Source organism: Serinus canaria, chromosome 5 (genome assembly GCF_022539315.1).
Source record: "Serinus canaria isolate serCan28SL12 chromosome 5, serCan2020, whole genome shotgun sequence".
NCBI classification, from domain to species: Eukaryota; Metazoa; Chordata; class Aves; order Passeriformes; family Fringillidae; genus Serinus; species Serinus canaria.
In genome coordinates this window covers 34910804-34934571 of record NC_066319.1, presented here as the reverse complement: position 1 = coordinate 34934571, position 23768 = coordinate 34910804, and the positions used below count along the sequence as shown (strand labels likewise).

The 23768-nt window shown below is 36.2% G+C and overlaps 1 protein-coding gene across 3 annotated transcripts in view; it reads left to right on the top strand.

Annotated features, from left to right (window-relative positions):
* Positions 1 to 23768, top strand: part of PRKD1 (protein kinase D1) — a 115298-nt gene that overhangs the window by 57258 nt on the left and 34272 nt on the right. The window contains exons 1-4 of one of the 3 annotated variants that reach the window (XM_050974754.1): positions 13565 to 13699; positions 15332 to 15463; positions 16154 to 16314; positions 19048 to 19071. In XM_050974754.1, the coding sequence (XP_050830711.1) occupies positions 15424 to 15463; positions 16154 to 16314; positions 19048 to 19071 (225 nt within the window). In that variant the 5' untranslated portion in view covers positions 13565 to 13699; positions 15332 to 15423. Of the gene's footprint in view, positions 1 to 13564; positions 13700 to 15331; positions 15464 to 16153; positions 16315 to 19047; positions 19072 to 23768 lie in introns of those variants that run through there. The other 2 variants (XM_018907467.3, XM_009101942.4) reach the window with 2 other exon arrangements.

Sequence of the window (23768 nt, the reverse complement as noted above, 5' to 3'; positions counted from 1 at the left end):
TTGCCCTGTATATTTTGTAGCAACTCCTTCCATCCACATTACTAGTTAAGCAACAGGTTAACTAGTTAATAGTGTTAATAAGCTAGTTAACTAGTTAATATTAATGTTAATAAGCTTTTTTGCTTTATGTACAGTGCTATGAAAATGTCCACTGGAAATAGAGTAATTGCTTTTTCAAAGCCCTGCATAATTATGCTTACCAAGACTGCTCTGACTCTTTACATGATCTATTTTTTTAAATTATGAGAGGAAGGGCAGAGCACAATTATATGACTCAAATATAGAAGAAGTCTGAGGATGTCATTAGGTGTCAATAGGACTTGTCAAAAGCTTAGATGTAAGAAGATATGAGCTTTGTGACTTGGAATGGTGCAAAGTTTGCATGGGTGTGCAAGAGAGTGAATGCTGGAACCTGAAAGATGTAAAGGTGCTATTTGGCAAGTAAAACTTGGAAGATGGTTGAAGGGCTGAATTTTTGCAGTTGGAAAATGCAGTTAGAGCATCTGGAAAGATGCTTAAGTACTGAGGCATGTATGCTGTATGAAAGTAAAAATTGCAGCTGTGGAAGGGTGTAGGATTAGTGAAGAGAAAGGCCAAGTCCTAATGGATGCAGAAAAGAATGGAAGTTAGGTCACATAATCTAAGCCAACTGAGCTTTTAAACATAGTTTTCTTGTGTAGGACCCTACTCCATATTCTTTGTTTAGAATAGGAAAAAGTGAAATAAGGAATAATGCATGTCATTCCTGTAAGTCATCATTCACCTTTTCCATATCAGGAAATAAGCTTTTCACTTTCAAAAAGATACCTGAAAGTAATCTGAACTTAATATTTCCCACAGAACATAATCACTCCACATCAGTAATTGTGATGCAGTGAAAAAAGTTAACAAGAGCTTCAGTGCTTTATTTGATATATTGTTTATAGGAAGTGTAGATCACATACCTTCTAGTTTGCCAAAATCAGGTAAGTAGCTGTTTAAATCTGTACGTGCAAAGAACAGCTAATGAAACTTCTAGCATGTCATGGCCTGACTGATGGCACTATTACAAACTAAAACCTTTAGTTAGATGTCTCAAATTAAACATGCTTCCTCAATAAACACTTGAAAGCATTAGTGTCCTCCCCCAGATGAGCTTAAACTAAATGCAGCAATTCATTTTTGCAGACTATTCCTGTGTTGTGTAAAGAGGGGGAAGTATTCCCAGTTCTGCAACACTGAAAATGAGAAAGAAATGTACAAACAATCTGTAATGCTTAGGGAATTATTCAAACTAATACAGGTAGTTTTTTATTGAAAAATATTGAGACATAGTTTAAAATTGTTATGGATTTTGACAATAGTGCAAATCAAAGTAGCTGTAGATGGGTTATCTCTTTTTTAATTAAAGGACAAAGTCTATCTAAATACAGAGCCTAAAGAAATCTTTTTCAGTTTAATAATATGCTCTGAAAATTTATTTTGAAGGGATTAAAAAAAGCCTTCTGGAAGCAGAAGAGACTGGCCTTCAGCACTACAGTGTATGTATTGAATGCTTGAGTGTTGGAAGGACAAATGAAATACAGTATGTGTTCAGATGCACATGCTGAACTGATCAAAGTGTTTAATTTCTAGCCTTCATTATAGACAACTAAACAGAACATACATTCTAAAGTTCTGTAAATTCAAGGTATATTATGGTAATTGTTTTGAGTGTCATATCCAAAAGAGGCAGTAGAACACATTGTTACTGCTGTGGCTTTGCTGCTGAAAACTCCTTGTGCTTTGGGTCAGCATCCCCTGCGGCGCTGATATCTGATGTCTAAAGCTGGACTGATCGACTGCATTCATTTTTTATTGCTCAGGTCAATACTGTTCAGAGAACAGAAGGCTGAACTGTCAGCCCTTGTGTTCAGGGTTATACAATCAGTAGTATGCATTTTCTTTTTTTCATTGTAGTTTACTGAAAGCTTTATTAAAAAAGCTGGACCACCCAGGTTTTTTTTTTCCTACTGCACATATGTTCTTGGCAGTTTAAGGATTAGTAAATATGACTGTGTTCTGGTTTAGAGCTTATATTACAAGTTCTTGAAAGAGCTGAAAATTATCTACAGAAACTTGCAGGGGAGAGGTGTTGCTCACTGTAGCTGAAGCACCTTAGTCTGTTTTAGTGAAGAAAATTGTACCTGTAGATGTCATGCAGTGAAACTGAAACAGTTTGTGTTAGAGCAAAAGATTTCTGGTGAAACACGAGACATTTACTCAGCTCATATTGCACCACCTGCCATGCTTTTGTATTCCTAATGAAAATTATTACTTGCATTTTGCATTGGTGCAATACAATGTAGTATTTTAATGGACTGCAAGAACCATGTAATGTGCTGAACAAATGTTGTGTGTCTGTCTGCTGACTCCTCCAGAGGAGATAAGCACAGGCTGTTGCAGTCAGCCAGATGAATTGTGGTTCAGTGCCAATATAGATTCTGGCATTTTGGAACTGAAAGGTCAAACATTATTATAAGAGTGGAAGCAAAAGTGCATGTTAGTGTATGAGATTTGGTTAGCTGCACACTAAAAGAGGAAAAGGGAATTTTTATTATGAATGTAGTAGCCCGAAAAAATAAATAGTTTTTCTTCTATTATTTTTTTCCTTTCATTTTATGTATTTTTAAAAATGTCTGTTTGAACACTTTATTTATGGGATTCCGATAGTGTTTGTATAGGAATATGGGAACACTTGAGAAATTAGAACCAAAAATTTGTATGTTGAATACATTTGGTTTGAATCCTGGGCATTCATTGAACAGCATCACTAATACCCTTCTGGCTGTAACATATAACTCACCATGTTTCTGTTTTCTTAGCTGTGTATTTTCTATATTATTTTTTCTTCAAATTACTGGAAAGTTCATTTTGTATTAAGATACCCGAAGGAAGAAAATTCCTTACTACTTCTGTGGAAATCTCTGCTAATGTGTTCATTGAATCCAGTATCTACTTAGCTCTATGCATTTCAGACTGAGAAGGATCTGAATCTTTGGAGAAAGGATTTTATCAAAGTGTATTTGTAGGAAGGGTTCCTTTTATTAGAATACCATCCAAAATTAGTAGGCAGCCCAGAATCAGGAAGCAAGGTACAGAAGTGGCAGTTTAAGGTACACTCAAAGAATGGCTGGAAATGAGTAGTCAGTAATTCATAAGCACTGAAAGGAATAGAAACCAGAAGTTACATCTTTTTAATCTTTTTAGATCTCTTTCTCTCTCTCTCTAAAATGTAGTTTTCCAGTTTGCTCAAGAGAAGGAAGCATATTTATGTAAAGTGACTTTTAGCTAAAAAATGTCCTTCAGTCTTGATGTGATCAAGTAGTATTTACTGAAATCTTCAGCTGGACCTCTGAAAAGTTGACTTTCATGTTCCACTCAAGAAATAAAGGATGCAAATGTTAATTACCAAAAAATAGCATAATGTAAAATTCACAATAAATTTGAACAGAATGTATTATTTTTGTGGTGACAAACTCTCTTCTTTAAGTTAGCTCCTAGGTTTTTGGAGATCTTCCGTGTTGTCTTGACTTGCTTATAAGAATAATTGATTTCAACTGCAGTTTGTTGCTGCCAATGAACCGATATTACTGATGGGTGCTGTCCTTCGTACCCTTTCTTTGCAGAGAAGTTAAATAGTTAACAAGTTTTTACTCAAAGTTGTTACATGAGATCTGGAAAGTATATCAGTTAGCCCCTTTCTGAAATGAATGATGTGTTGAAGATATTATTTAGAGCTGTCTGTAGATGCAATTGCCACCCTTCATCTGTGTATCTGGGACTTTTTTCACAATAACTGTATTTGTTGTTTTTTTTAAATGGAGGCACAGACTCTATAGAACAAGCTGACAGATGAGAATTGCTGTGCTTCTGTACATCTGTATTCTCTTTTTGAGTTCTGATTTTGAGGACTTCAGGGAAACAATTATTTTAGATATCTTTAGACTTGTTTTGTCAGGGTAGTTTGTCCTCTTCTGTACCTTGTTCACGAAATTTATTAAAAACTGCTCTGTAAATTTGCCAAGTCTATTCATTATACAGAGGGGAAAAATGATATATTTACAGTTTTAATATGGGTTTGTTTATAAAAAATCGATCTTGTTTTTACTGGGCAAAGTTCCATTGAGATGTAAGAGGTTTTTGTCCGCTGCTGGGAAGCAGACAGGGAAATGTTAGCATCTTGTGTGGATTAGTGGAATGTACTTCATCTGCTTGCTGTGACCAGTTGTGCTCAACTTGGCAGGATTCCTGAGGCAAGAAAGTCAAATAGCAGCTATTTTATGTTCCCTTGCTGAGCTGATGAGGGCAGGAATTGATCCAGTGCTTTTGTTAAGAAGCTGTTTCTGTTGTAATATCACATAGATGGTAGATCACCTGGTTGTTAGATGTGGACCTTTTATTTTTGATTCAGTACAGTATATACTGCCTATGATAAAATATACTGAGCTGAATAAAAGCTGTGGATAGCTGTACAATTATAGTAAATGCCATTTATCAGCACATAACAGGATTGTAGTGTTAGTTCAACTTGAGATAAAAACCTATGATATTGTATCTCTGAACATAATGTTATAGTACTTGTATAGTTGGTCACAGTTTGTGATTTTGCTTTGTTGTGATTGAAGAGCATCCTTCTCTTGGTGCCTTCATGGCTATGTTAACATGCTGGTTTTTGGTGTCTTGAGAAATACAAATATCTTTATTCTGTCTAAGATGAAATCTTTAGCAATTATTCTTCCTTTATGTCCTTTCAATTTTCTCTGTATGTCATTTTTTTTATTTCTCTAGAGATAAGGCTCATTCGTGATTAGGTTTAAGTTGATTGATTTTGTATCCCTCACTGTTCGTTAGTCTAACATTGTTCTTGGGTCATGAATTTCACATAGATGACTGTGTTTGAAGTTGTCAGAGCTGAAAGATTATTTCCTTGTTTATTTTTGTCTCATTGTCTTTTTTTCCATATATAACTGTGTTAATTGTTACTTTCTGGACAGTGCCTGTGTATGAGAGGTCACTGTTCCACTGCTGCCTAATAGATCAAACATCCAAACATCTATAATTGTCTGATTTTTTGAGAGAATACATTTTTTGGTTTGTGCAGTCTTAAATGAAATTGTTGGTTCATTTGAGATATTTCACTTGGTTTTCCAGATTTAATGCAAACACTTTCAGTCCAAATGCTCATAAAGAAATGATGCTTTCAGGAGAGAGCAATTGAGTAAATGCCCAAATGGATAAATAACTGTTTATGACTTAGGAAGAAAGGGTAGAAGTGCTATTTTCACAGAGGAAGCAGGTTACCAGCAAGGTACTTAAGTCTGTGCTGTTAAATACATTCATGAATGATCTGGAAAGCATTGCTAGTAAAGTGTCAGGTGTAGCAATGGAACAGAAAATGGCTTGTAATGTCACTGCCCTTGTGTCATCCACCTTTGTCACCTTCTCTGCCTCAGAGAATGCTGATGTTGCTTTGAGAACTCCAGGCTTAGTGGATTTTTGTCTGATCCAGTAACTCTTGTGGTTTTGTATTCCTATCGCATGATTTCACTGAGAAGAGACATAATTCATTTCACACCACTTTATCGGGCCTCACCTCAATAAATTGTACAGCTGGCTTTTCAAGAAAAGTGGAATTGAAGCTGATTAGCTACATTAATTGCAGTTAATGTGTTAAAAATGCCTGTCAGCTTCCAAAGTGGACCAAATTAAATCTTGATTTTATTTGTATATTATCTTTATTTCAAAGCCTCTGAAGTTTAAAAAAAACCCTTTCTTCTCCTTAAAGAGAAGAGTGAGGCAATTTTTTACCTTTTTATTAATTTTTCTCAGATTTTTAATATGATACATGTTACATTTTCCCTTTAAAAAAATATTTTAGATACTATAATTTTGACTGAGTTTAACACAATCCACTTAGTAACAGTAACTCAATATGTTATTCAAGATACTTCAGCAGCCCTCATGTCAGCTGATCCTTTCTCAGAAGACTTGAGGTGATGAATGAAACTTGGAGTCTGCAAAAGTTGTCCAGTGTTTTAAAGGATATTTGTGTGCTCATTTAGATTTACAATGCAATGCTATAATCTGACTAGCATTTGGAATCAATATGGAAGGCTTATAATTAAAAAGGCATTGGTAGAAAAAAGTGCATGATAATAAAAAGCATATTCTCATTAAAGGACTGTTTACTGTTTTACAAATTTATTTATTATTTAGTCTTTCATTACATCTATAGTATGTGAAACTTAGGTATAGCTATGAATTATTTCACAGGATATGTCTTTAATAGCACTTGAACTTTTCTTAAAGATACAGTGGCAAAGTCCAAATTTCTTTTTGTGCACCTCATTGCTAAAAATCTTCAAGCATATATCTTCACTGCATGTGTGTTTATTTATTTAAAATTTATTTATGTAGCTGAAGTTAAAATATTTTTTATTTCTGTACACTAGGGGTTGTCTTTTGCACACCCAGAGGTGTGTGCAGCTCCCTTTGGAGACCACTGCTGTAGGTTCAGTTGAAGTTGTATATAAGGAAAAAAAAAAATCTCTTTTTAAATTTTTAAAAAATATTTGGGTAAGAAACCTTCAATTAATTTTTTTTTCCTTTCACAGTTCTTCATATTCTGCCAGTTGTTTTTGCTACTAACACAGATTTTAATTGTAAAACTGCCACCATTCAAAGAATTCTCTTTTCCTCACCAGCCGTCATCCCCTTTCATGAAATAATTACCTCCCCAGTAGGTAATTCTCACTAGCTACTAATTTAATGGGGAGCAAGCCTTGCTTCAGCTAAGCAGGAAACTCTTTGATTTGTCATACAGGGTTTTGTTTGAATTGTTCTGTAGTTTCTTTGACCAGTACGTGCTTGATGAAACATTTGTATCAGTATGTTTGGTAAATGACAGTAGTGGTCCTGAAAAGAGAGCAAGTATAAATGATTCAGCACATTGAAAAATGCAGGGTAACCCACTTGGAATAACTTGGCCACTTGGAATAACATCAGACAATTTATATACATGGTCAACAGCGTATTCTACACTGCTCAGATGAATGTCAGGAAAAAAAATCTAGTGTTTGGAAGATCTCTCTGCTTTTTTCGTTTTTCTTAAGTTGTTGTCTCAATAACTCTGTGCTTCAGTAGGCTTCAAATTAAATATGGCTTATGTAAAAAGTATATCTTTCAGTATCACTATTGAACTCATTGAATTTATTTCCATTGGCAGACTGCTGGCTTTGATTTTGAAAGAGCAAATAGAAATACACAGTCTCATAGTAATTTCCAAAAAATTGTGTTTGTACTCCTTCGTGGTAAGATACACATCTTCTAGGAAGTGCTTGAGGTTTGTAGCTAAAAGTGGTCTGGTACAAACAGGCAATCCTCCTTCCCTTGGGGAATATAACAATTTGAAATGGCAGCTAAGGAGAAGGAACTCAGGAACTGCCGCAGATTGCTGTCTGCTGGTTTTTATATCTCGAGGGTAGTTGTGACTCAAGCCTGGAGATATTGTCATTCCAGCTGAAATCTGGCTCACTCTGCCTTTTAAAGAGGCCCCAAGAATGTTTCTGTTAACATAGCTAAGATGTGACTTCTTGCCAAAAAGAAGTTTGGAAAGCTTTCCTGCTTCTTAGGACATGAAGACTCCTATCACTCTAGTGCAGAAGTTATTCTGCAGCAGTTATGTTTGTTTCCTGGTTTGTTGGTTTTTTGTTTGTTTGTTTTTGTTTGGTTTTTTGGGTGGTTTTTTTTTGCTTCCTCTGCTTCTTGAGTCCAGTAAACTCTTACTCATTTCCTCTCCAAACAAAACAATTCCAGTCTTCCAGTCTTTTAATCTCTCTTTATGTGTAAGTCTCTTCCATGCCTCTGGAGGTTTTCCTCATCTGTCACAGCTGTTCAAAGCAACCAAACACAGAATGTCATATGGGGAATATTAGTATCACCATTTCCTAGGGTTAATTTCTAGTTATTTATGTGCATGGGTGAAATATTGGGTAAACATGTTGTGAGTAGAACACTTCTGTTGTCTTTAGTGAGGAACTAAACATTTTTCTTGTGTAATTTTAACCTTCTGATCTACCTGGCTGGGCACTGGAGATGTTTCTAGGATGAGTCATTATTGAAGTTTTGTAAACAATTTTTAAAAATCAACCACAATTCAGAACAATAATTAATTTATTTCTTCCAGGTTATGTCATCTTGTGCATTTCTTTATCATTTTTAATTTCCCTTTTCCTTTTTCTAGTGTTATCCTAGAAAGATTCAAGTGGGGCTGAGAGAAACTGAATGGTTCTATACAGTCTTGCTTCTGCTCCATGTCTCTGATGGTCTCATCAAAGATCTGAGACCTTAAGAAAGCATTATTAATCAGACACTAAAGCATATTCTAGAAGTGGTCATACTAGGATTTGTTGTTTCATCTCCTTTCAGAGGCTTCAGGTGAGGCTACCTGGCATTTAGTTCCCTTGGGTCCTCTTTCTCACCCTTCTTGAAGGAGGAGATGAAATTTGCCTTCCTTCAGAATCTGGGCATTTCTCCCAGTCACCATGATCATTCAAAGATTGTTGAGAGTGGCCTTGCAAGGACATCAGCCAGTTCCCTCCCTGGTGACCCTGCTGAGTGCATCCCACCAGGGCTTGTGGACATCCAATAAAACTATGCAAAAAAACCTCCAAAACAACCCAGTTGTATTTGTTCTGTAATGGTGTATGTTTATCAATTCTTGGGGTTGTTCTAAAAGATACCTAAACCTTTGCAGATAGGTAACAGTATAGTTAAAAATAATTTAATGTGTGCAGAGGTGGGTCCTTCATTCCTTACTGAGTTCAACATAAGATTGTATTTTTAATTTCATTATACTTTTAGCCAGTAGCATTTATTCACCATATAACAAAAAAAAAAAAAAAAAAACAACCTTTTATGAAAGAAATTTGTGGAAATTAAATATGTTTTACAAGTGCTATTAATTCTTTTTGAGCACCTCTTCTTTTTGAGCTTTTTTTCAGAATCCTTGGAAAATAACTGTGAAGATCATTAAAAAAAGTCAGAGGAAATAAAAAATGTAAAGGACTCACAGCATTTACTTTAAGATAATAATTTAGATCAGTCAGAGCATGGAAAAGGAGCAAGAGACTTTTTTCTTTTTTCACTTGGGGTTGCTCCTTAATGCCAGTAGTCAGAATCAATTTTGATCACTGCATCAATAGCTCCAGTAAACCTGCAGAGTATTTAATTTTGTTTCCTGAGCTACATTGATACCTTTGCAGTGTTTTGTGATTAACAGGGCCTGAAGCTGTGAAGTAAGGTATTGCTTTTGTTTCCACTTGGGTGAGAAATGGGTAAATCCATGATGAAAGAATTGTGTGATGGGATTTCAAATGAACTCCAACCTAGCGAGCAATATAGTTTGTAGATTTGAAACTGTGAAATCATTCACAAACAAAGAGACATACCTAAAAATCAAACTTTATAAATTCAGAGTGTACAGATTAATCAAACACATTGACTCATAAATGGTAATCTTTTATTATCAATCCTTAAAATTCTGAGCTAGCACTGGACAAATGCCTGCAAATTGTTTATTGTCCCCTTCAGTTTATTACTGAAATCTCATGTCACTGGTGAGTGCAAACAACAGCCCATAATGAATCTGGATACTGAGGTTTAGGAAGGAAGGAGGTGAGAGCCTTACTTGGATGCCTCCTATGCTGGCTCATTTGCTCCCTTCTCACCCTTGCATTTGCCAGCTTCCCACTGCCCCTCTCAGTAAGGAGGGAGCTGCTGGCCAAGGAAGCTTGGGCACAAAGTCTTGTTTGCTCATGCTGTGCCACCACTTGCAGCTACCAGCCTTGGGCATCATTGATCAAAACTATGGTGGAGGTTCTCTGGCCTCCATCTCTCTCTGATCTCTGGGATCTTCCCCTGTTTCCAGCATCTTCCCCTTCTTTCTGTCTTTACTGTTCCTTTTTGGGACCTTTCTTTTCTTTTTCCATGGCTTTCTGGACCCCCAAGCTCATGTTTCCAAATTCAGTGGTCCAGGTGCAGCAGCACAGCATATTATCAGCCTTGTAGCAGGTGGTGGAGTTTCTTGCATCTCTGTCACTGGAGGATTGAGGACATGCAGCTTTTGATTAGTCTGGGTATTATAAAAAGATTGCAGGTAGCCTGTACCAGTTCAATTTAGAAAGTAGAAGGCTTCTGCTCAAGAGTTCCAAATTCAGTTCTGAAAATGTATCTCTCCCTCTGTCCCCACCTTCTACCTGAATGTCAATTTAACATTCCTAATTAGAACTGTTTTTACCTAGAGCATTGGGATAAAGCAATAATAGGCAAAGAAAACAGAACAGAGTTTATTGTATTTGAAGGATTTTCCCTGTTTGTAAAATCTAGAATGGTAAAATACTCACATTCATACCCAGAAATGATTCAATTTTTCCATATTGAAGTTACCCTACTTCAAAGCAGAACAAATAAATAAACAGAATGCTTATAAATGTGCACATGTATAGATTTGAGGAAGTGGTTAGTTTAGCTTTTAATTCAGATTTTAGGATGGAGATCAGATATGGAGTCTTTGGCCTGTGTGAACTGCCAGAACTCTGCTAACTTAATGAGACTCTGGAAACTCAAACTGAATTTGATTGCCAGGATTGGAACATTGAAAAGAGTAAAATGGTTTTCTTTCTCTTAGTCCAGCTGAGCTATATACTCAGTCATTAATTGTTATTGTTTAACCAGTGCCTGAAGTTTAGCAGTGTATAGTTGTGAGTTATACTATTTTTTTAAGTGATGGATGCCAGCACTTCTTGTAAGGAAGGACTCAAGTTACAAATGCCTGCAGGAACTCAACAGAATACATTACTCTTAAATGCATTCCAAATGGGAGAAGGTAGCAGGAGAATGCCTGCTTTTTCTAGCTGCAAGATATTGCTGGTCTTGTGATTGATGGTTTCTTCTGCTGTGAAAGGCATGGATGCAAGATGACAGAGCCCATGATGAGAAGCTCTGTTACTGATAATAGCAGGATCTCACCTCTGCTTGTAGTTCAGGGCGCTTTTGGACGCGGAGCACAAAATGGTGAAGTAAATAATTTGCCTCTTTCTGAATGCAAGACCTCGCCTCTCTGACTTGCAATGTTTTACTTTCCAGCTGTGCTGAATGATAGGTCTGCTACTGAGCCCAGAACAAGGAGTACTAGCCATTAACAGCCAAGTCATTCATAGACCTGATGAAATAGTCTTGTCAAAACTGTTGCAGTTTCAATGCCTGTGTTTTGGTGATTCTGGGAAAGCTTAAATCAATGATGATAAGGTAATCAGAGAGTTAACAGTGCAACTGTGTCATATGAAGGACATAAAAGTGCTAACTTTTCTGCAGAGTAATTAAGTTTTTTAGAATGTGCTTATAGCCATATTTGCAGACCTCCCTTTTTTTACAGCACAGTTTTACATACAGCCACAAAGTTGTTTTCATCCCATCAATACTCTGTCAAAGCAAAAGGGTAGTCTGATTACAGAGGGTTTTTACCAAGAGAGGCCTCAATTTAATTTGGAAAAAAATATACATATCTTTCTCTTCATCAGCAGGGCTTCGGGTTTGGTTTTTTTGGTGGTTTTTCTTTTTTTTTTTTTTCAGTGAATAACAGGAATATTCTGAAGGTTAAAGCTTTGAATGTTAGTGGTTATATGAAAGGCTTCCTAGACATGTAATTAAAAAAAAATGACTGTCTAGATGGTAGGAAGAAGTTTGAAAGGAGAACCTAATTTATAAATCACTTCCTAAGGCAAAACTACTCATGGGAGATTTTGATTTCAGGTTTGCTTCTACAGGGGGAATTATATATACTTCTCACAATCCCCAGTTTTTTTAAAGCTATTTCAAGACAATATATTTTTATTTCATTGTCTAAATTATTAAACTAATTGAAGTTAGTAGAGTTGCTGATTTTTATTAGGCCATTTGTGGTTTTGGTGCCCTGTTCATACTATTTGTAAAACTACCCAATAAATCAATGTGCAACTCCTCTCCACTCTTCCAATTTAGTAAGCATCATTGATTCAAACCAGAATTTGGATACAGGCATAATGTTAGGTTATTCAATATAATTGTCATGAACTTAGATGCATAAATCCTTTGCTAGATTGAGATGTGGAGTATTTTTATTGTACATATCCCTTGTTTAAATAGTGGTTTGATTGTTACTTATATGCTTCTGGAAACAACCTCAGGAAAGTCTTTTTTTATAAACAAAATGTGTTATCAAAATTCATGGCTATCATGTCTTGAGGGTGTTAATAGTAGAGTCTTCCTTGACTTCTCCTAGGAGAGCAGTGCATACTCACTGAGTATCTTGTTTCCATCAGCTTCTTGGTTTTATATTTCCATATGTAAATTTAAGGTAGAGACACAGTAGCAAAGAAGGGTATATTGCAGTTCTGTTGGAAGCTGGTAGTGCATAGTGTTCTAGTTTTGGTCCATATCCTTGAAAAAGCTCCTACATACATGAATACATATATTTTCAGTGATCATTTCATTTGCAAAGAATAGAGATGTAAGTCACAATATTCTTCATAAAGCTGTAGGTAAATATGCTGTGCAAAATCCATGAAAAAAAGTCTGGAACAGAAGGGATGATGCTCGAAACTCCAGATGGAAAGTCTGAAGGAAACAAGTGGAGAGATGGGAAGGCTTAGTGATACGTTTGTGGTTGAGTTCCTGAGCAGATGTCGTAGCATGTTGTAGTGTGTTGTGTGACTGGAGTTTCCAAAATGCTGAAGACCATGTCTTCACATATATATCATGATTTCATAGACCTGGCTAGAGAAGGGGAAGTGAATTATCAAGGGTCAGTATGATTTGCATCTCTGATTTGATCTTATCTGGCTGCTGACCTATCACAGCTCAATTGGTACCATATGTGGTAGGACCAGAGAGGTGTCTGCTGCCTGACAGTGACTTTTCCTCCTGTGTCTGCATGCTGGTGATAATACAGGCCCTGAAAAAGAAATCCTTCTTGAACTTCACAGATCAGTGATCTACTGGGTAGGTGTTGTCTGAATTCCTATCTTCAATATGAAGTTAAAGAAGGAAGTTATTACGCCTGTATTTTGTTTTCTTTGTGCAAGTGGAGTATACAAATGTATATTTGTATTTTAATAACATCAAAATACATTTTAAAGCTTTGAGTGCTTGAGCCTTCCAACATATACATTAATTTGGTTGGAAGTGCAGAAAAACCTCTGTCAGTGTCCACAAAAAGATGATTCACTCTAAGTTCTGAAGTAAAATCACAAGAAATCTGTTCAACCTATAAAATGTGTTCTGAAGGGAGGGTGTCAAGAAGCTGGGGCCAGGCTCTTTTTGGTGGTGCCAAGCAGTAGGACAAGAGGTGATGTACAAAAGCTGATGCATGGGAAGTTCCACCTGAATATAAGGAAGAACTTCTTCACTGTGCTTGCAGGTGACCAAGCACTGGAACAGATTGCACAGAGAGGCTGTGGAGTCTCCCAGACCAGAGATACTCAAGAACTGTCTGGAGCAATCCTGTGCTGTGTGCTCTAGGATTACCCTGCTTGAGAAGGGAAGTTGGACCAGAAGACCCACTGTGGTGTCTTCCAGACCCAGCCCATTCTGTGATGAGCTGTGTTTTCTAGTAGACCAAGGAGAGCATTGTCATTGCAGGGTGAGCATTGTCTGAACAGTGAATTTGGCCACTGTAGTATGGAAAAACATAGAAAAATATTATATTTGAACCAATGTTTGAAAAGCCTTGAGTGAAAAATATGCCTTACATTTTTAGATAAATACAAAACTATTTAATTTAGTTTCAGGATATTTCTAATATGTTGGACTGTTTTATGAGGTCCTAGTGTTATGAATTAAGTAAACTTTTATAGCTTTTTATGATATAATACAGAGAGAAGAAAGGGAAATCCTGAAATAAACAAACTATTAAATGATTTGCATTGTTCTAATAAAACATTTTGAAAAGGTGAAGTTTGATATGATTGGAATCATTGGATCCTACTTTTGGGGTGGTATTCTAAATATCTTTGTTAATAGATCTCATGACTGGTTGAGACTAGAAACTTATTTTTCTGCGGACAGTTTTGGAAAAGAGCAGTGGGTTTTTGAAGAGAAGCAACTGAGACCAGGGCATAAATCTTAATTGGTACCTTCCTCTTGTTAGTTAAAAGTGTTTTCTTGATCAGAATGCAGATTTTTAGTTCTCTTTTCATTAGTAGACAAGGAGCAACCCAGGGTATTTGGATCTTTTAGGAATTCCTCTGAATTGAACCATTAAAAAATGGGGCTGGGTGGGGGAAGTGTTGTTTTGGTTTTGGTTGTGGGTTTTTTTTGTTTTGTTTTTGTTGTTGTTTTTTGTTTGTTTGGTTGGGTTTTTTTCCTCTCTTTCTGTCAGTTGCAAATCAGGAATGTATTTCTGTTGAAAGACAAAGTATTTCTGTTAAATGCCTACATACCTATTGCATTCATCCTGATTTCAGTGAAGAGTAAGCACACAGATAACTTCTAGTGCTGTGGTACTGGTTGTCTCTGTATTATAAATAGTTTAAAAGACATTTTAGTTAGTTATTTTTAAGTTTGCACTAGTGCCTTTTACTAGCCCCTCTAACTTTTGGAGCTGTTACACCAGTTGCAGGTTCATGTCACTTTGTAAGATATGCACAACTATCTTCCAGGTTGCCCTGCAAGGTTTTTTTCTCTATTGAAATTTGGGTGTATCATTACATGTTTTGTTTTTAAGCTCTAATATATGTTTTTAACTTGTGTGATCAGTTCACTGATACCAACATAGGCTGCTGAATTAATTATGCCAAGTGATCAGCAGAAACAGACTATTTTAGATGCACTTCCATTTGTGAAAAAAACCTTGCAATATTTCTTTACTGGATGTGTTCAGTTTATTTTATGTGCATACACCTTGAAGTTGTAGTGAGTAACCCTGTAAAAGAATATTTTGAAAAATTTTTGACGTTTGAACTGTGACAGTTTTGGTAAATGTTGATATGCTGTTATGCTCCTGTTTTTGATGGGAAAAATGTTGTCAGAGATGTTATTGCTGCAGGTTTGTAAATGCAGCTTTATGCTTTTTCCAGTGGTCATTGTAGTATGAAGGCATATCATCACTCTTTTTATCTTCAAAGTACTATGCAGTGAACAATTCCAAATCCAAAGTTCAGCATCCTAGTGGCCAAAAGGAGTTTTGCTTGGTTCCGTGGTGAAGTACCTAATAAGTGAAGAACAGTAGTCATGTCACTTTATGTTAATTTTTTGTATGTTCTTACTGCTCTAGCTTCTGCTACATTTGAAGACTTCCAGATCCGGCCCCATGCTCTGTTTGTTCACTCCTATCGGGCTCCAGCCTTCTGTGACCATTGTGGAGAGATGCTGTGGGGGCTGGTGCGTCAGGGGCTCAAGTGTGAAGGTAAGCTGCAGTGAGATGTAATTTTTCAGTCTAAAGCAGTGACTTTTCCATTCTACTTCTGTGTGTTGTGTCTAATGCTGCTTTTAAATTAGTTAGAGACAGTAAGACCTGTCACAGGAATTAACTGATTAAAGAGCTTATCTTTTTGACTGCTCTGAGGCATCTTAGATATGGGTCTGTAACCTTGAGTGTAAAAACCTTTGGTTGAGATGTCGTTTTAAGAAAAGGCTGCATGTCTTACTCTTCCTTACAATTTTTAATGAGCCCGTGTCTTGCAGTAATTCAGATTATTTCACTGAAGTTACTGTCAATCCAGATGAAGTTGTAATAGCTAAGTTTTCTCCCTTTGCCACACCTATTTGACTTCTGGTAGACTAAATCCAGTAGAATATACCATTTGCAGTGAGACTTCCTTACCTTCCAAGTGCTGGTCATAGGAATTTCTTGTACTTTGAGACTATAGATTTTTAAAAATCAGAGACAGACCACTGGTTGTAGATGTATCTATTTGGAGCTGATAACATTATCTCTCTAGCAATTTGCTAGTGTAAAAGAGCAGGGTAGAGGGAAAAGTTTCATCAAAATTAAGGCTAATGTTTTTGAATTCGTGTTGTTTTTGAAAAATCCAAAATTACTTGCTTTTTTTGACTAGTAAACCATAATTGGATGCTTTAAAATTTTTCTTTTCAGGATGTGGTCTGAACTACCACAAGAGATGTGCATTTAAGATTCCTAACAACTGCAGCGGTGTACGGAAAAGACGCCTGTCAAATGTGTCCCTGACAGGAGTCAGCACCATCCGGACAGTTTCTGCAGAGCCCTCACCCAGCGTGACGGATGAAGCCCTTCTGGTATGGGATTCCCTAGCTGGAGAGGCCGTGGGAGGAGCTGAGGAACAAGGATGTTTAGTGCTATAGAATCTGGTTTTGCCTGTTACAGACTACAGAGGAGGGTGGTATGCAAATTATAAATTAAGGGAAGGCATCTTGACGTAAAAGGGAGGTCACCAGCTTGAGGTATGTGGGTTTAAGGTGTGTGTCACTTCTGATGCTCCCAGGAGTCACCTCATTTGTCAAGAATTAGGTTATTTTTAAGGCCTAAAACTGCCACGCATGCTAATATAAGTAGATGAATCTTGACAAATCTCTTCTGGAGCTAGATGTTGAATTTCTTCTGTATCAGGCCATTATTTCCTTGGCTTATTAAATAGGAAAGGTTCCCTCGTTAGAGCACTGTGACCCAGACACCACAGCACTAAACTGAGTGTCTGTCACAGTCAAGCCTGTCGTTAATTAGTTGGAGCCTGGGTATTTGGCATGTTTCTGTGTGTTCAGAATAAAGTAGGAGAAATCTCCGTTAGTTCCTTAAATGGCTCTTTGTGGTGGAGGTATTTATATGTCTGTATTTAGATGTGTAGAGGTATATATAGATGTACAGTATACACAAAAGCACTGAAATATATGGATACTTGTATATTCATTTATATATTAGTTTTCTGAAATGAAAGCAAAATGTTGATTGGAATAAATGACAATGATACCTATTTTTTATTTTTAGCATGTTTGTTGTATTTAGCACTCATGGTCATAATATACTTGAATAGTTAAGATTTTACACAGTGTATAAATGAATCTACTCCTAAGTGAAGGTTTTGAAAACCTTAAGGTTTAAAAGAGAGGAAAGAATTTATAAGTACACACAACAATTATCATGTTTTCCTCTCAATTAGAATATTAAACTTATTAAACTTGACATACTAAAAGGACACTATTGCAAATTATGTAGACATGGTGTTAGATGCAGTGCCATCTATGAACCGTAATTATGTACTTATGCTACTGATTATCATTAGTCTAAAGCTACTTGGAAATTAAGGTTAACATTATGAATCTGTATTTTTAATTGAAAAGCTGCATAAATGAGTAAGGTGCTTAAGTTCTGCAAACTACAGCAACAAATGTTTACGGATTAATCATAATTCCCAGCAGGTTGTTTCAGAAATTACTTAGGCCACAACAGAAAATTTTGAGGAAAATTTGCCCTAATTTTGATCTAATTTTAAAAAAAAAATTTCCTAAAAAACTTGTATGGGTGAGCATCCTGGTGTACCATTTATAAATATTCACTTCACTGTACAGTTAAAATGTAGCAAAAATTTTTTTCAATGTGAAAACATTTTAAATTATATGACTATGTTGTTTGCTGACACATTCTTATACAAAATGCCTGTTTTGCAAAGCTATATATTTCAAAATGTTTGACAGCATTAAAATTGCCAGTGAGGAGATGCAGTAAGTGTCTGCAAGCTGTCCTGCAGTCTGTACTTCTCTGGGACCTTGTAAACATTGGAGTCCCTGTGTTGATGATTCAGAACATCACACAGGCTCAAACACGTGCACACCCAAAGAAAATATATTTGCAGTAGGTAAAGGGATGGGCCTGAAGAAATCAAATAGTTTTATCTCACTTTTATTTCATGAAATCCCGGTATCATTTACCAGGTTTTTGGAAATGGTCTCACACATGGCTTCTATATGTCTTTTGTTCTGTTTAGTTTTTTTCCTTTAAATGTATTTCCATTCCTGCCCTCCCACCCTGCTTTTTTTGAGTGCCATGAGCTTTGTCAGTTCTCGTGTGCCAGGTCTGTCCTTTGGACTCATTTCTTCTGCAGTGCTTATGAGATAACTTTTATGGCAGTTTATATGGGTGATGCCAATCAAAACATGCACTTTGGAATGTCTTTCATTTTTCTACAGTCTGTGTGAATATACTGAAAAACATCAACTTTGTTCATGAAAGTGTACCATTCATTAATAATATTGATGTGTTATGTGAATCACTGCTAACAAAATATGATCTCTGTTATAGCTATCAGGTCTACAAATAGAAATAAAATAAATGTATTTTTACCCCTAATTACCATGTAGAGTCAGAGCAGTTGAGAAAGAGTAATTTTTGGAGATCTTAGATGTAATTATCAAACTGAGTTGTTTCTTTATTTTTTTGTTCATGTTGTGTTCTCCTGATAGGAGACACAGCATGTAAACTTGCCTTCTGGAGAAGCGGCATGTATAAAGGGAATAAGTTATGCCCTATTTTATGAAATTTTGTAATCTAAAAATCTTTTGTAATCTAAAAATCTTATCATCATGATAATGTGGAATCATGCAAAATGTACCTGTACTTTAATTATCCTTGCATAGGGAACCACAGAAACAGTTTCAGTTTGGGTATAAATGTTTTCATTAGCCAATAAAACATTTCATTTGACCTGAAAATTGAATGGGGACTATGTTTGAGTACAGTTTTAAAAATCTACCTCCAAAGAATGAAGTCTTCTTTTGATTCTTAACTTAGTAGTGTAAAACTCATCAACAGAAATACTAAAAACAAAGTAGAACTAGGAGGATACAATTTTTATATGTCTCAGCTCAAATGCAGTTTTAAGCATTTATGCTGTAAAAAAGAATGAGAGTATAGTATGATCCCACATTCATGCTTGCTTCTAAAATAACATTATTTTCTGTCTTTTTCTCCCCCTTATTTCTTTGTTCTGTTTTTTCTTCTTTCCAACTGCCTGTCAGTCTCCTGTCAGCCCTGGCTATGAGGTATGTACTGAATTTGCTCCCTACCATGCTATTAGCAGCATCCTCTTTCATGATTATCAGTATGACTTTGAAGGCATGCAGGAATTAAATCAGATTAATACAGTCCAGATTCCAAAGTGAAGATCATAATTCTTATGCTAAACAGTAAAATTTGTAAACATTAAAATATTTCAGTACAAAAGTGACTTTTGCATTTCGTAGGCATGAAAGAGGTCATTGGTTAGACTGAAGCCCTATTTTATACTGATAATAACACATGGGAAAAAAATTAACTTCACTTTCAGGACTTAGTAATTTACTGGAGTGATGTAGAAAATAAACATTTTCTTTTTGAGCTGAACAAACCTCACATTGAAATGCTCACCAGCAATAAACTTCTGACACTACTACCATTGGGGTAGCTCTTTCTTTCAGACTGTGGGAGAATTAAAAAATTTAAAACCCCTCCCCCAAACAGTCCAGGATTCTATACTTCTGTAGAAATAGCCATGTACAGTGTACAAATAAGTTACAGCTCTATATATAAAGAGTGTCATGTCTAAATAAAAATTGAAAAAAAAGTTGGTGATTAATTTCAAGGGTTGCTCTCTTTGACTTTCAGTATGGATTTTCTAGAGAAGTTTAGTTTGTTTTTAAAGTTTCAAAAGCTTTTGAAACTAAGAAGTGTTGGCATCTTTCCCTTGCAGCATGTATTTGGGATGCACATGTTAAAAATACTACATTTTAGAAATACAACATAGTTAGTCTGAGGAATATTTTGTTGTGCTAAAATGAAGATTTCGATGGCCAAGCATCTATTTCTTTGAAATAAATAACTTCATTTCCTATAATCATAGAATGGCTTAGGTTGGAAGGGACCTTAAAGATCATATGTTTCCAACTCCCTACAATGGTTAAGGTCATCTTCCACTAGAGCAGTTGCTCAAAGCCCCACTGAACCCTTCCAGAGATGAGTTTCTATTTCCTCCTAAAAGACATACGTTCTTATGTGTGCCCCAGAGTTCCAGCTCCACAGAATATCCATAAAGCAATACAAACATGGATATATAAACCACAGTTTTTGAAATATCTAAGATAATTGAGTTCTAAATACAGTGCTGTCTGATCAGTGATGAATTCACCAATCTAGATGATGGTGGTTTACCCTAAAGTAGCAGTTATTAAAGGTAGGCATTGAAAAAAAAGGTATTTGGAGAAAAAACAAAATTGTATTCATCTTGTGAAAAGAAAATGTGTTATCTATCTATAGTTTTGCTTCAAAATACGTTTATATGACACAATAGTATTTTCTTTCTATTTTTTAATATATGTTTCCATTATTTTGGGAAGTTTTATTTGTTTTCTAGAAGTAACGAATATAGTAAAGTCATTTTATAAGCACACTTGAAGTGATTTCTCAGAAAAAGTCTAGCTGAGCTTTGCTTTAAAATAGGAATGATGTGTCTCATGGGGCATAGGTAAGTGGAATGTTACATGTTATCTTTGCTTTTTGATGAAGAATCAGGATTTACAGTTCGTTTTTGCTAAATAATTTAAAATGGATATAGTTTTAGTTGAAAAGACTATTTATGTATCACTGACAGAATACAAAGCACCAGGTGTTGCTTGCCTGTATAGATTTGTTATAAGCAGAGCTGGCTTGAGGCTTTTTAGCTATATATAGAAGAGTGATTCTGCAGAACTAGGACAGTGGGTGCTCTGGGAGGGAATTGTCGTGAGTCGTGTGTGGCCATGTTCTCTTTCTTCCCTCACACCCAACACTTAATACAGATGTCCTTTTGTCTTAGCCCACTGAAAGAAGGAGTCCTTGTTTCCAGTGACTCAGAAATAGCCACTCTTAGAAGCCTTTGTTTTCCACACTCCTACAGAGGATGCATCTCCTTTTCCCAGTTCCAGTCCCTACAGAGTCTTGTGTAGAGACTCCCTCCCCAGCTCACTGAACTGGAAAAAAAAGGCCCTTGAGGGAGGGAATAAGTAAGTGCTGGGATGTTGCAGCTGAGAGCATCTTGGTGCCTTAAACCACTTCTAATTACAAGTCCTTTTCTAATGGCAGAAGTAGAGTTCATTAGACCAAAGATCCTCAAAGGCAAAATTAATATTTTCTTTTGAAGGCACTTGAGTTAACTGTGAATTATTACTGTTCTGTTATGTTTTATTCTTGTCACCCTCAAGTTACCTTTCCATGCTCCAGTGATACACACTGCACATTCCTCTCTGTCTGAAGGGGAATTTACTTTCAGTGTGCCCATATGTTTATTCAAAATGCCTATGGATAGAGCTCCTGGAGTTTATTTAAAAATAATAGAAGATGAAATAGAAGCTTTGAGTAATTAAACTGATCCTAAGTAGTGTTCACATTGATCTAGTGCCAGATGCACCAGGTAAATGTAGGGTCATGCACTAAACAGAACTAAGAATTGAGAACTCAGTGAATCTGACACTGAAATTTGAATATAGGAATTTGAGTTAATTCCACAATCCTTTATGCATTTTTTAATTTTCTTGCCTTTTTACAATAGCTTAAAATAGTTAAACAAATTAATGGTCAAGATCAGAAAGTATTTCAAATGTGGTTCTCTTGAAGTGTTGCATATCTGTGATATTTAAAGTGGTACATCTAAGGAAAATTAGGAGCCAAGGTGTTGTAGTTCCTAAGTACTAGCAAAAAGGTTTGCACATATTGAAAATTGCACACGTTTTACTTCCCTGTTGTATCTCTGAGACATCATTCATGATCATTTGGGTTATTGTGGATTGGTACAAGATTCCAAAACATTATTTTGAGGAATAATGGGAATCAGCACAACCTTTTATTGCCCATTGTGTGGCCTAGGTGTGGTCAGGGGTGCTTTCCCTCCCTTCCAATGTACAATCTTGTTCTTCTGTATTGGTGACACAGTACTGCTCCCACACTTAGTGCTGGCCTCACTGAGTAGGTTTGTCTATATTTCCTCTGTCCAGAGCCAAAGCTTTCCAAACCAGTGTCTGTGGTTCAGCCTAAAGACCTGCCAGTTATCCCTGATTCAGAAAGGATGGTATGCAGACAGTGACAGATGGGACACATTTTTACAGGCATTGGGGGGGGGAAACCCCAAGATTTTATAGGAGAGGATGAATCAGAATAGTGCAAAGACTATCTGAAGGGTTTTGTATTGAACTATAATTTGGCTATGATACCTTTGTATCATCATGTGTGCTTTTTCTCCCCTTCTTATTAGCTTTATTCAGCAGGCATAACGAAGCTGCCAGGTCTGGCTTCTGATGTGGGCATTCTAATACTGCATGATACTTCCATGAAAATATCTTATTAATTAATATACTTAAAATTATGGAGTACATGATGCAAGATCAAACAAAACCCAGTGTTTTTTAAATAACTTGTGTCTGTATCCGCTGAAAAAAAAGCTTTGTGCTATGTAGGTCTTACTATGGCTGCTGGTACTAGCAAATCCAAAAAGAGAGGGCTTTTGTTTTGGGAATCCCCTTGTTCTGAGGAGTCAGCATAGTCCTACAATGCCTCCTGAAACCCAGTAATCTTCTATTGGTGCTTTCCAAAACAGGGCAGGTTACAGACAGAGCATTCAAACCACTGTCTGCTGCTATTGATGTCTGAGCAGAAGAAGGGCATATATAATAATAGCCATCTGGGGATAGTTTAATATTAAACAGCTTGTACTCAAGTCAGTTCTTTGATGTGTTTACACATGGGAAAGTGAAATGTTTTTCAGACCATAGCTATCTAACTGTGGTGCTTGTAGGATTAAATCATACACTTGACTTAGAGAGGAGTGCAAGAAGCCTTGAAAGACAACACAGTTGATTGCAGTCTAAGTGTGGTATTTCAGTATATTTAACTGAAGATTTGTTTCTTTGAATTCACTTAATTGCAGTCACATAGTTTAATTTGTAAAAGAAAGTCAACATTTGCATTGCATTAAAAACAGAGTTCCTGTGGTTACATAGATATCTAGCACCTCACTTGACAGTAGCTTCCTGTGAAGAAATTGTGCATGAACATATTAAGGCTTTATCCTCTGCCTTTTATATAGGAAGGAAATGCATGTTTCAACAAGTCTGTTTCAACACTAAAAATGAAACTTCATCCAAACAGTTATTGCTGTTTGTTTTTTTAAAATAGACATCACTTTTCTCTGTTGTCTAAGTAAATAAAAAAGCCCTAGATCGTAATAGTTTATTCTTTTGTTGAGGCAAACATTTCAAAATTGTAGGAATACTTTTGTTATTTCTGATTTAATATCTCAGTTTAAACTACAGTAGTAATGTTGCAACACTTCTTAGATGTTGAGCCTGCAAAAGGTTAGCACTCCTTGGTGTAAGTTTTGAAAAAAGCATATATTTAGTTGCCTATAGGTTGTGTAGCCTGTTCTCTTCTGAGTGAAGGTTACTGGCTTGAGCATGTTTCCACAAGCTTGATTGCCAAAATGGAAGTAGTTGCTTTCTGACTTTTACAGAACATGAAGGCTTTGGTAAAGGTTTTCAGAATCCCTGGGATGTGTTTAGTAGGACTGTCAAAACCTTTTAAAAGGGTTGAGGCAAACCAGCAGTCTCTTTTGTATTTTAGACTAGCCCATGCAGCTGGGTTGCAGAGCCAGTCCTTGTCTTTGTTCCCAAGAGCCCACTGGGTCCAAGCAGTCAGTTTTTATTGCTTCCCATTAGTCCCTTCAGCATCTCCCTGC